Below are 12,772 nucleotides of genomic sequence, written 5' to 3'. Positions count from 1 at the left end.
GCCGTTCACTTAGCGCACTCTTGTTTAGATCGTGAAACATTGCGCGCGCACACAAAACAAAACTTTTTTTAGAAAAATATAAAATCGTGATGGAGAAAGAGCACCAGCCAGATTCTATGGCTACTATTACCATGAAACCGGAATATCCGCCATCTGAAGTTTACAGTGCTTCAGAACCGCCACCGGTAAGTTATGCCTTTTATTTATTCATGATGACAATTATTATAATTTTTGAGACTCGATCGCTTTATTTTGAATCAAATAAAATAATAAATAAAGAAATATGTAATAACGTAAGTCATTTCAGTAAATAAGAATTATTTTTATTTATATTGTAAAACGATGGGAAAGCGCCTTTCTCTCGGGCAGCGGTTGTTAGTCGCTGACGTGAAACCTCCTGGAGACTGGTTGGAGAACATTATAGTTTAAGATTTATATATACACTAAATATGTTTAATTATGACATATTTCAGTAACTATTTTTAAAATAATAAAAAAAGAACATTATCGGTGTAATAATTGTATAAGATCACAGTTAATTTTTTAACTTCTTAAATTGAGAGTAGTTAAAATATAAAAAATATAATTTACTTCTAACCCCGGAATAAGAAAGAACTTCACATATTTTTCTATGTGACTATATAAGTCAATTCTATTGCGAATTTTTGTTCCTGTTATGGTAGCAATATAGATATAGGAATAGAGTTGGCATGCGATGAACCGCTAGTACGTGATCGAGGTTCTAACTTGACCGGTTCTTTTCATAATGTTATTCAATCAACGATGAATACTAATAAAATTTTTATAACACAAGTATCTCGCTTTCTTTATATCCTTTTATTTACTTCTAGTTATAATAAAAAAATATTGTATGTACATATTTGTCTTCATAAGTACGATGACTTACAATTTTATTACATTAAGCCCTTTTCTATATATCCCTCTATTATATTACACACTGAGCTTTCTACGAAATAAGGTAACATTTTTTTATACATGATTTGATTATGTGTTCAAGGGAGAATAAAAGTTTGTAAAACATATTACCCGTATAAATATTAAATAGAGTCACCCGTAGGCATTTACTTTAAGCATTTGTATTTTTCGAATCAACAGTAGAACAAGATAAGATTTGTTTGTTTCTGAGAACTGTGATGAAATATGTACCCATAAATGTGGGAGATTCATTGTTCTATTGTTCTTACTCATCATTATAATAAATATTATATAATTACAGAGTCGGTCACGCGAAAACATTAAGATATTAAATTCATAAAACAAAATTTATTTAAATTACAAAAATCTATTTTAATTTTTTTTAAATATAATTATATAACAAACATATTTAATATTTACTGAATCTAATGTTTACTATGTTATTACATATTTTATGATTTAAATTTCTGATTCTCGTGTCCATAATTGACTTTGCTGAATTTGGTTATATTTACGTAAGGAGAAACCAAGTAAAACACCTTAACAGCGGAAGAGGGCGTTTTGACATTGTTATTTTATTATGTAATTACTAAATAGTAATTACGTTGACTATATTCATTGAAATTACTTGTAACAAGAACTACAAGTCGTTATTAACCTATCATACTTAGTGAATATGTATTGTGGGCGTGAATGGTACTGAGTGGAAAAACAGAGTAGGTATTAAGATATAACGAAAAAATTATTAATTAATTTTTTTTTCAGAAAAATATACTCGTTTATTTCGAATACAGATATTTATGTTTCATTTTAAAAATTACTTTTATTTAATTAACTTTTTTTTATTCTTTTTTAACGTCGCCGTGGTCTGGGTGTTTGTGCACGTCCTTGCGGGTCTCCCCACCGTGCCTCGCAGAGCACTTTAAGCCGTCGGTCCCGGTTGTTATCATGTACACCTGATAGCGATCGTTACTCATAGTAGGGAATATATTCGCCAATCCGCATTGGAACAGCGTGGTGGATTAAGCTCTGATCCTTCTCCTACATGGTGAAAGAGGCCTATGCCCAGTAGTGTGATATTACAGGCTGAAGCGTAGTTAACTTTTTAATAATAAAAAATACGGTGCCATAGATACGTGTTGAATATATTATTAAAATAAACGACCAATCAATATAAATACTCGAGAGTTCGATGCTCGAAATATACATTAAAATGCTATGTCGATCGGGAAAACCCTGTAATACCTACTTGGAATAAAAACGAAGTCGTATAAAGTAGTATAATGAAATCGTTACCGATGTAGTTGACCAAGTCGCACTGGACACAATGACGTTTGCGTCACATCCTCCTGCTTTTAGCCAATCAATATAAAATCATTGTTTACTTCTCGAATTTGTAAATGACTTGTGTAAATTTGTTTTTATCGTCTTCGGGAAGCAAAACAAAAAATCAATTTTGATTAATCGACGCAAATCTTATTTCATGATTTTGAAACGTTTTCGTATTTTTGTCTTACGTATTACTTATATATAAAAACAAATAATTAAGAACTTTAAATAACGCGTAGGTACATATTTTTGAATCCATCTTGTGATATTTTCAATAATAAGCTTAAATACACATTAATATAGAACCCGTTGATGTCTTTATGATGTGATCAACGAGTTTGAAATTTATTCAAACAATTATAGTTTGACGAGTTATTTAGCATCTTCCAAATAAACACAGAAACCTCTGTACACTTATACAAGAAAAATTTTGAGAAAATTCAACAATGAAATCAGTAATTATGTAATAGTGAACGTAAAAAGAAAACGATATTAATATTTTTCTTTCCTTGTAATTATATTTACTTCATTGCAGTATTAATAAAATCAAATCATAGAAAACAGCTTAGTATCTCAGTAATAATTATTAACATTTTAAAAGAACAACAGATGGTACAAATGATCGTAGATACATATAGAAGAGGCTAGGTCGTAAAAGTATTTGACATCGATTTCCTATTTCCTTTTAGTTTCTTCATTAGTAGACCGTTTATTCTTTTGTAATTTTGTTTGGTAAAACGAAAATAGGCTTTGTTTTGTTCGAACCATACTCTTTGAATGGTCAAAAGAATGAGGTGTAAAATAACGCCGAAGGTCTTGCGGAGCTCTAGAAACACTGCTGTAAACGAATAAGAACCATATTTTAACGATGTTAAATTTTAAAGTCGTAAAGACTTGGCAATAATATAAAAAAAGCTACGGACGTTACATACTCAACGCTATAAATGTCTAAAGCCAAGCGCTTAAATACATTATTTTGGAAGCTAAGCCAATAGTAATTATAAAGACATATAATAATAAATAAATAATAAACAAATCGGTAAATTCGTTAAATGATTGTTCTTATACGAGTCAGTTTAAACAGAATAATTGGATATGTAATATAATACACACAGTTTGGTTCTTATTTCAAAAAAATTCCATATTATAAAAATTATTACCTTAGACTCGGGGATATAAAGAAATATTATAAAGATACTTGTGTGCTTAAAATTCTGAAATTTGATGTAGAAACACCAATTTATATTATAGAAATGAGGTGGATTTAACATTAACAATTTTCCTTGATGATAAAAAAAATTTACCACACAGATAGATATATAAATACAGCTATTTACAATCTCATTATTACAGTAATAATGAGTAACTGCGGAGTTTCTTGCCGATTCTTTTCTGCAGAATCTACATTCCAAATCGGTGGTGGCTTTACTTTTACAAAAATAATAATTAATTTTTAAAGTTTTAATTTGTAAAATAACGGATCGAAAGTGCTCTTGGGGCCTATTTGAATAGAGCGGTTAGCCAATTATAATGTATTGAAGTAGTTTTGTATAAATAAATCAGTATCCATATAAGCATAAGTGCCCATTCAGCTCCTAACGAGAAAAACCGCGCTGGTTAGTTAGTGTAAAATATTAAAGCATGCTGTTTCATAAAGTTTTTGTATATTTGTTTTAATAGATTGATTTACTGCTGCATAATAATTTAATTGCATCTATTTAAAATAAGTAATGCAGAAAGCTTAATCCATTACAAAATGATTCGTTATAGCAGCTGTTACTGCTGTTGACAAACCAAATTAGAAATATTAAAACATTTATATTATCGTTCTGCTCTCACGACACTGGCCGTTTTCCAACGCAGAGGAAGCGCTTTCTCCGAGGGTACTTACCTATAAACGACAGTAAGAAGAAATAAAAATGATGATTGAATTTATATTCAGGAAAATGTATAAATATAATAACTTTTATATAACATTCAACTGATAATTTATTTCTTAAAAAGAAAAAAATCTTGTAAGGCATATATTTAAACGAAATTCAATCTTATTTTGTGCACCTAAAAGTATAATAAATACTATAAAAGAAACGTTCTCATATATTACAAAATAGTATAGTTTTTATGAAAGGTACGGCAACATCCTGAAAAGCGTTTAAAATTTGTGTAATTTTACAACTCGCGCTTAAATGCTAGAAATTGTTTATGTCGAAATTTTAAAGCGCTTAAATCGTAAGTTTCGCGTTTATCTGTATTTAAATAACTTTTGTGTTAGTTTGTTTAATAATTGTGTTTGCTCGCAAACGAAAAAAAAAACCGACTTCAATTACATCGACAAGTAATACAACGTAGATCGACGAAAAAATAGTCAAGCAACTACGCGTTATCAAAGATTACTCAAAAAGTAGTTATCAGATCTCAATAAAATTTGTATGTGACCACATGACAAACATCAGCTTTCGATTAAATTAAAAATTATCAAAATCGGTACACCTAATAAAAAGTTATTGCGGATTTTCAAGAGTTTCCCTCGATTTCTCTGGGATCCCATCATCATATCCTGGTTTCCTTATCACGGTACCAAACTAGAGATATCCCCTTTCCAACAAAAAAAGAATTATCAAAATCGGTACATCCAGTAGAAAGTTATGCGGTATAATACAACGTAGGTCGACGAAAAAAGCGTCGAGTAAAAAAGCATTATTAGATATAACTCGAAAAGTAGTTGTTAGATCTCAAATAAATTTAAATGGGACCAATTGGCACACACCACGATTCGATTCACACACAATGGGACCAATTGGCACACACACGGCGATTTCGATTAAAACAAAATTTGTCGAAATCGGTCTACCCGGTCAAAAGTTCTGATGTAACATACATTAAAAAAAAAAATACAGTCGAATTGAGAACCTCCTCCTTTTTTGGAAGTCGGTTAAAAAGGGTCTATATTCCATCCCATTGTAAGTTCCAGTATTAAGAATTCATGCTATATATTATAGAAGGAAATATTCGAGTTTCTTTTTCTTGTATTTGATATATTCAAAAACTACTGAACCAATTTTAGAAATTCTTTCACAAGGAGAACACTATGTTGTCCATTAGTGACATAGGCTACGTATTAATGGGAGAAAACGGAACAACCAAAATCGTGCAAATTACGCGCATTATTTAAGTTTGGATATACTTTTTAAATTGTCAGGTGAAAATTTACGTTTTTCTTTAATGAAATGGTGCTGAGCACTACATGCTCCCATAAACTCGTAACATATTCCCATACATTTTGTAATTTGATATGTATAAGTGACAATATTCAAAATATTACGGTGAATTATATTCAATAAATTTACACATTTATATATTTCGAAATATAATAATAAATGCTATACATTTTAATATAAAAATTAAACATTTATTCAGTTGTTTCGATTCAGTTACGTATTGTTAAAAGTATTTAAAGTTTTGATAACTCATTTTGATGTTTATTTACTTAATATACTTCAAGTTTCATTTTATCTAAAATAATAATTACAAGTATTTTATGCAAATATGTATGATTTTTTTTTAAATCAAAAATATATTGAAAACAAAATAAAAGCATATATACTAATAGTTGTATGTTGTTGTTGTAGTTTATATAAATATCATAAATTGAACCTTCAGCAGACGCTAGTCCCTTCACAAATTTTATAGACATACACAAGTCCTTGAAATTGTTGCATTACTATGCATATCAACTAATTCGAAACTTATAAATTTCGTAACTATAGTCTTGCTGACAGATTTGGTTTAAAAAAAATCTATAATTTTCTATTCTAATATATTAATGCTGACAGATTAATTTATATTTGATGTATCTTCACAGGCCTACCGTCAGAGAGTGTCTTCATCGGTGCAAATTGCTAGAATCGCCGCGCTTACTGTGGTAGCGGCGTCTTTCATCCTCGGGTCGTTTATCTTGGCATCTAGCTGGGTCTCAGCGCGCGCATCATGCCACCAACTCGAACAGTTGGACGCCATGCTTGACAAAGAGCTGGCATTAGAAGGAAGGTCGTACGGAAATGACGCTTTGATGCCCGTAAGTACTTCTGAATTGTTGTACAATGTCTGTTAATTTCGTTTATTGATATTTTTAGCATACCTGTCTATGAATCTATTTTATATGTGTATTGATATATACAGTAACAAACAAATATATTTATACATAAATATTAGTTTAAAAAAGAGGTTATGAGTAAAATGAACACAATGAGGAAAATGAAATAAATAGGCTTGGAAAATTTTAAGTCAAGTAAACGCAAATTACACTAACACGTTGACAATATAACATGACTATAAAACTTACTACTTAAATGTTGATTGCAAACTTACAGCGAATAAAGACAAAGTTTATCTTTAAGCAATAACTTCTGAGTTAGGTTTGAAATTTAGTGCAGGTTAAAGTTTAATCTGACTAAGAGGAAAATCTTCTCTCTTTACAATCCTAGGGACTCTAATCAAGGGATTATATAGTACGAAGTATTTTTTTAAGTTAGGATTTTAGTTCTTAGCATAAAATGTGGATATTTTTTCAATAACTACGTTAGTGTCACATTGGCTACGGTGAATATTAACATTATTTTTTAATTTAACTGAGGTAGGGCACAGCAGGAATTTCCCAACTGAGGTAGGGCACAGCAGGAATTTCCTGCTCAAAATATGGAGCAGCCCGACTGAGGTAGTACCTCGACCTTACAGAAGATCACAGCTAAATAATACTGTTTTCAAGCAGTATTGTGTTCCTGTTGATGAGTAAGGTGACCGTGCTCCTGGGGGGATTGGGGATTTGGTCGGCAACGCGTTTGCGATGCTTCTGGTGTTGCAGGCGTCTATTAGCTACGGTAATATCTTACCATCAGGTGAGCCGTACTCTTGTTTGCCGACCTAGTGACATAAAAAAATATATTATGGTGTTCATAAAAAAAAACAAAATAAATATTTATCTAATTGATTTATCATAGTTTTTTCCATTATGTGTTGTTGTAATGAACTTAAAATTTCCACTCATTTGCTGAGGCATTAACACGATCTTTGCTTCAGCCCGTAATATCCTACTTCTAGACATAGGCATATTTCCCTATGAAAAAGAAGGATCAGAGCTTAATCCACCACGCTGCTCCAATGCGGGTTGGTGGATATATTCCCTACTATGAGTAACGTTCGCTATCAGGTGTACATGATAACAAACGGGACTGACGGCTTAACGTGCTCTCCGAGGCACGGTGGGGAGACTCACAAGGACTGTGCAGACACCCAGACCACGGCAAATATCTGTATGGCAAATACAAATGTTTGTCATGTGCGGGGATCGAACCCGCAAGCGCTAGTGCAACAGCCACAAACCAGTGCTGTGACCGTTGCGCCAACGCGTCATCAACAAGATTTTATCACGAAAATATTTGAGAAGCAAAAGTAACATAGTGCTGGAATTAATTGAAAATTTAAAGAAGCAAGCGTAAACATTAAAGTGAGACATTACATATTTTATATTATTTGTTTTTGTTAGGCCTCGAAGCCTTGAATATCTTTCACCTGCCTACAGCAAATACGATTACTTGAATGTGAATTTAAATAATAGAATATGGTACGCTAAAACATTTATCTTTCACGTCGACGTTTTTCTTGTTTCGTTTCATAAAATATTGTATTGTTTCGTTTTTACGTGTTATTTGACTGTCTATTGTCTTTGTGATACTGTCATATCATTCGATATGTTTGTTATAGGTGTAATAGTTTTCGTTATTACTTAATTATGCTAATGGATTATTATTATATTTTGAAGTGCAAGACATGTTGTGTTAGTAAACAATATTTTTATATTATTTTATTTAACAATATTTCTACATGTTATCATAAACCAGAATTTTTAAAATAATTGTGTCATTTGCTGCATATTATAAATAAATCAGTCACAACGATAGATAAAATATAGTTATTGTATAAAGATACAAAAAAATATATTATTATTATTATAAAAAAACAGTGTTTCTCTTTCGACCATGGAAAAGTTTTTTGTCGTCAGAATTTAACGTTAGACGTCGTATTTTCTTCCCGGTGACGGCGACGACTTATTTTACTCACGAGTGTTGGTCGTGACTGGCATGTTCAAACGCTTTACTTTAAATTCAGTTGCAATTTTGTGGTGGATGACGGATTCAGGCTGGTCAATAACGCCCTTTCATTAGTCTCGCAGTGATTTATTGTATTTACTGGTCGTGAAGAATACGAAAATTTTGTTTTCAGATTGTAAACAAAGCTTTATTTAGGTGTACAATATGAATGTTCTACTTATATCACAGACTTTTTGTTACTAATGTTTGAAGTCTTACTTATTACGTTCTTAATTTTAATTCTAATAATTTTTGAGTTATAAAACGTTGTCTTTTTTTTGTAAAATGTTATAGCAGTTTAGAATAATTTAACTTTTTTTTATCTTTGGCCTTATATTTATCAATTACTTTTGATTTAATACAACTCAGCTTACAACAGTTTTTAATACAACTCTAGTTTTTTGTCACTATTACTTATAGTGAAAAATAATTAATTTATATCTTAATCCTTAATTTTGAAAAACTATTATTTGATTGCTTGTGTTCGTAATAAAATCAGTTATTTTATAATATGTGGGAACAAGTAGAAACTTTTTATTTTATCATAAAGGTAAATTAAAAGAGTACCTACAACCGGTAATATTTTGGTGACGTAATGGTGATTCGCGAGTTGTGTACCGACACCGTATGTTTATTTATGGTTGCGTTGCAAAGTCCGCTGTGCCACGCCGCGACGCCGCCGCACCGGATCACCTTGAATCTTCACGTTACGCAAAGCTGCGGTTCTAACAGAGCTCTCTTAATGATCCGGGGCAAAAAATAAGGTTGGGAAATTAAAAGGTTGGTTTCGTAACAAACAACTGTATTGTTTAAAACAGTTAAAGTGATAATACTCCAGCTAGGTCATTTTATCTGTTTTGGGCCGCACTAGCAATAACGTTACCTAAATTTATTTGTTTTTTTTTTGTGTTTAAATAGCTATCATTAAAAAAATATCCATATGTTTTAAAAGTTTAATACTTTTAATTTGTTCAAACCATAATCCTTTACCATTTCTTGGTGAGGGAAAGGAGCAACTTGGTTGTTAAAGGAACAAGGTGACCTTAAGCGAGCACTCAAAGACCAATACATATAACGTTTTTGTTATGTGACATACATAGGTATATAGGAAAACGTTATTATTCTTTTGCTATGTTTAAATACCTCTTTAATTTCATTAATATATAGATACTTTATAAAACTAAATTTTTCAGTCTAAAATTCAGTCAACTGTATTGACTTTACGTTGACAACTGTAAATAATTATTAATAGGTATATTTATAAAAATTTTAATTTTAATGGATTATTATATTGGTATGGATACAATCTTACTGGATGTGTATATAACTTGCAATGTAGTAACACATTGTATAAACGTTATTTGTAATCCGCAATATTGTCTTTAGCGAAAGTCACATAGCGGTCAATGACCCCAGGTCGCGAGTGCATCTCCACGTCATAGAAAATCACGGTTTCGAATATAACAGTCACTTGTTAGACGTTCTGTAAGTGTAGTTAGAAAGTAATAATAAATTATATAACTTTTGTAAGGTATTAGAATACATTTTATGGTGTACTTTGTCTCTTGTTATAATTACGTTTTAATTTTAATAGACACAAGCAGCACAAATAGAAAACTTAATTTTATATTATTACTTAACTGGTTTGGAGTAAGATACGTTAAGTATATGATTCTTTACTTTATAGATCTGCCTAATTATATCACTATGTATATTATTCTTCTCGTAACAAAACTTTCAATAATACTTATCCCTTTTTGGCGTCAAACACGTTTTTATTCATTACTATATAATCTTAAACATTATATTTATTTATAAACTTAAAACAAATTTTCGTTAAAAAAAATATTAAGAAAATTCTTTAGAAATAACTCAATTGTTTCACCATTTTAATTAAACGAAAGATGTTTCTTTGTGTTGGTTTCTTACTGTATTTAATGAGCAAGTTTATTGTTTAATAACTTAAATACTTAACTCGAAAATGAAAATAAAGCTATGACTATACGATGTGTCGCGTAGTATGTTAAAAATCATAACATTTTGCGTGCAGTATAAAACTTTCTTTCACCTTTTATGTATTATTAATGGTTGCAGTGTTACGTCATTATTTGTTCTGAATTAAGAAATATAACTTTCTTTTCACGCAAAATTAACTTTCTAATAAGTTCACTTCACGGGAAATTAAACAGTTAGCTAATATTGTAATCTTTTATTGCGTAGTTTGTTTTTTTTTAAATATATTTTAATAAACTACTCTTATTTAATTAGGTACAGGTCATACCTATATTGTCGCCATTTTTTGACAGTAAGCTCAGTCATCTGGAGTGAAAAATAAAAAATAGTATAAGAATATACAACAGTGCACAATTTACATTGTGCCGACATACGAGGTTTATTACGCGGTGGTACCGTTAGTCTATTACAGCTTCATCTATCCTAAGTAAAATCTATGTGACTCTTGTTTGAAGATTCAGTCTTATTTAGTTTTAGAGAATTTTGAACTTTTTATTTGTATTGTTGTTGTCGTGAATGTAACCAAGGCGGTGCACATCTTATTATATCAACTACTGTGATGAAATTATTAAAAAATTAAATAATCAAGTTAAATTGAAGAGCTAAAATAGGTTAATTACGAAATTATGAAAACACATACATTTTGATGGCTCAAATACTATGTATGTTTGTCAGATTAGTCGACAGTTTTATTCTTTGTAAAAAATATTATTACATGTAATTATGTAATTAATGCTTTCGATAGCGCTAAAACAGCATGAAAGATTTTGCCAAAGTCACGTAAGATGACGAAGACACAATGGAGATTGACAGCTTTATGCAAGTTGCAAGTCGAAGTAGGATTCATATGCAATAGTGCAGAAATGTTGAAAATTCGAAATGACTAACAACAGACAAAGTAAACATCCCGTTTTATATACATAGTACTAGCTTCAGATCATAGTTTCACCCATATAGTTTCCATCCTATAAGAATGTCGAAATAAAATATCAGTAGTTTTTCCGTTTTCTAATATTAGTTACAGTGATAATGAAATATTAAACACTCATATCGTAGCAGGATGTTATAAAGCTTTTTAACTGGCTTTAGTGAACGGATTTTGTAAAGTATAACCAAACATTTTTAAATCGGAAATATAATTATTAATCTTAAGAAATTATGAACACTCTATATAACTAGGAATGTAAGCAAATTACACAAAGCATACATATATTAAAGTTTTTGTATATTGTTTAAATTTAAATATTTCATATTACACAAGTCACAATTTGAAAATGATTGTATTAAATAGCTTAAATTCAAGGCTTTATTACTTAGAACCACTGCCTGGCGTATGAGTGTTAGTGTGCGTTAAATGTTTAGCAGCTTGTGTTTCATGGCAAAATAAAATGCATTTAACTATTTATTGTTATTCTTGTGGAAAGGTAAATTTTGTTTAGGGTACGGATTATTATAACGATAAAATTGTCAAAGAATCTGACAGAAATGGTAATAGTTAATAAATCTTATATAAATAGAATTTCAATTTTATTTATTAAGATTGTATTATGATCTTGAAAACTTCCATTTGTTATTTGAAAAAAAAAACTACAAACGTTAAATGTAGAGTCATTTTTCTTACAAACGCCTGAAAATTATTTTATAGTCCAGATGGAATCCTCTCGAATATTGAGTGAAATTAACAGAGCGTGCTACGGTAAATTGCGTCCACTAGTTTTAATGTAGTGCATACACTGCCACGAAATAATTATTCTAAAAACTTTACTTTTGACTCGTTTAGTAACAATGCGCTCTATTAAAATGCAGCATATTCTTAAAGTACCTAATTTAAAATAAGTGAAATATTTATTTTCATTTAGTTTTTCGGTATATACACACACTAACATAAAATTTATATAAGTATTATTAAAATATTCTAATAATTAATATATTAAAAATAATAATAATAATAAAGTACTGTAACTGTGAAACTATGTGTCTTTGAATGGAAACATAAAAACACAAGTAATTGTATTACAATTTATATTTAAAATATAAACTGTAGAACAACGATAAGCATGCTATGTATAAGTGAATACTAAAACAATACTATAATACTAAAAATTAAGAAATAAAAACTTTTTGCTTTAACGCATGCAATGCATTAAATCTATATATTAATACGTGAAGCAAAAACTTTGTAGCCCTTTTACGAAAGCGCAGACGGAGGAGTATGATACTTCGCATACCTACTTATAGTTCATATAAGTAGAGAAGGAGTGCAGAATGCTAATATATATTTTTTTAATTATGTATAACAATACATTAAATCAATAAAAAAACATTACACACATTACCATGTATTTGAC

The 12,772-nt window shown here is 30.0% G+C and overlaps 1 protein-coding gene across 1 annotated transcript in view; it reads left to right on the top strand.

The window, feature by feature from the left end:
- LOC123659773 (fibrous sheath CABYR-binding protein) overlaps positions 1–12,772 on the top strand; it is a 69,712-nt gene continuing 56,940 nt past the window's right edge. The window contains exons 1-2 of the mRNA XM_045594950.1: positions 1–185; positions 6,128–6,340. Coding sequence (XP_045450906.1) covers positions 90–185; positions 6,128–6,340 — 309 coding nt within the window. The 5' untranslated portion in view covers positions 1–89. The remainder of the gene's footprint in view (positions 186–6,127; positions 6,341–12,772) is intronic.

Source organism: Melitaea cinxia, chromosome 14 (assembly GCF_905220565.1).
Source record: "Melitaea cinxia chromosome 14, ilMelCinx1.1, whole genome shotgun sequence".
In the NCBI taxonomy this organism is placed as follows: domain Eukaryota; kingdom Metazoa; phylum Arthropoda; class Insecta; order Lepidoptera; family Nymphalidae; genus Melitaea; species Melitaea cinxia.
The sequence above is the reverse complement of the archived record's forward strand: the minus strand, read 5'-3'. Positions and strand labels throughout refer to the sequence as shown.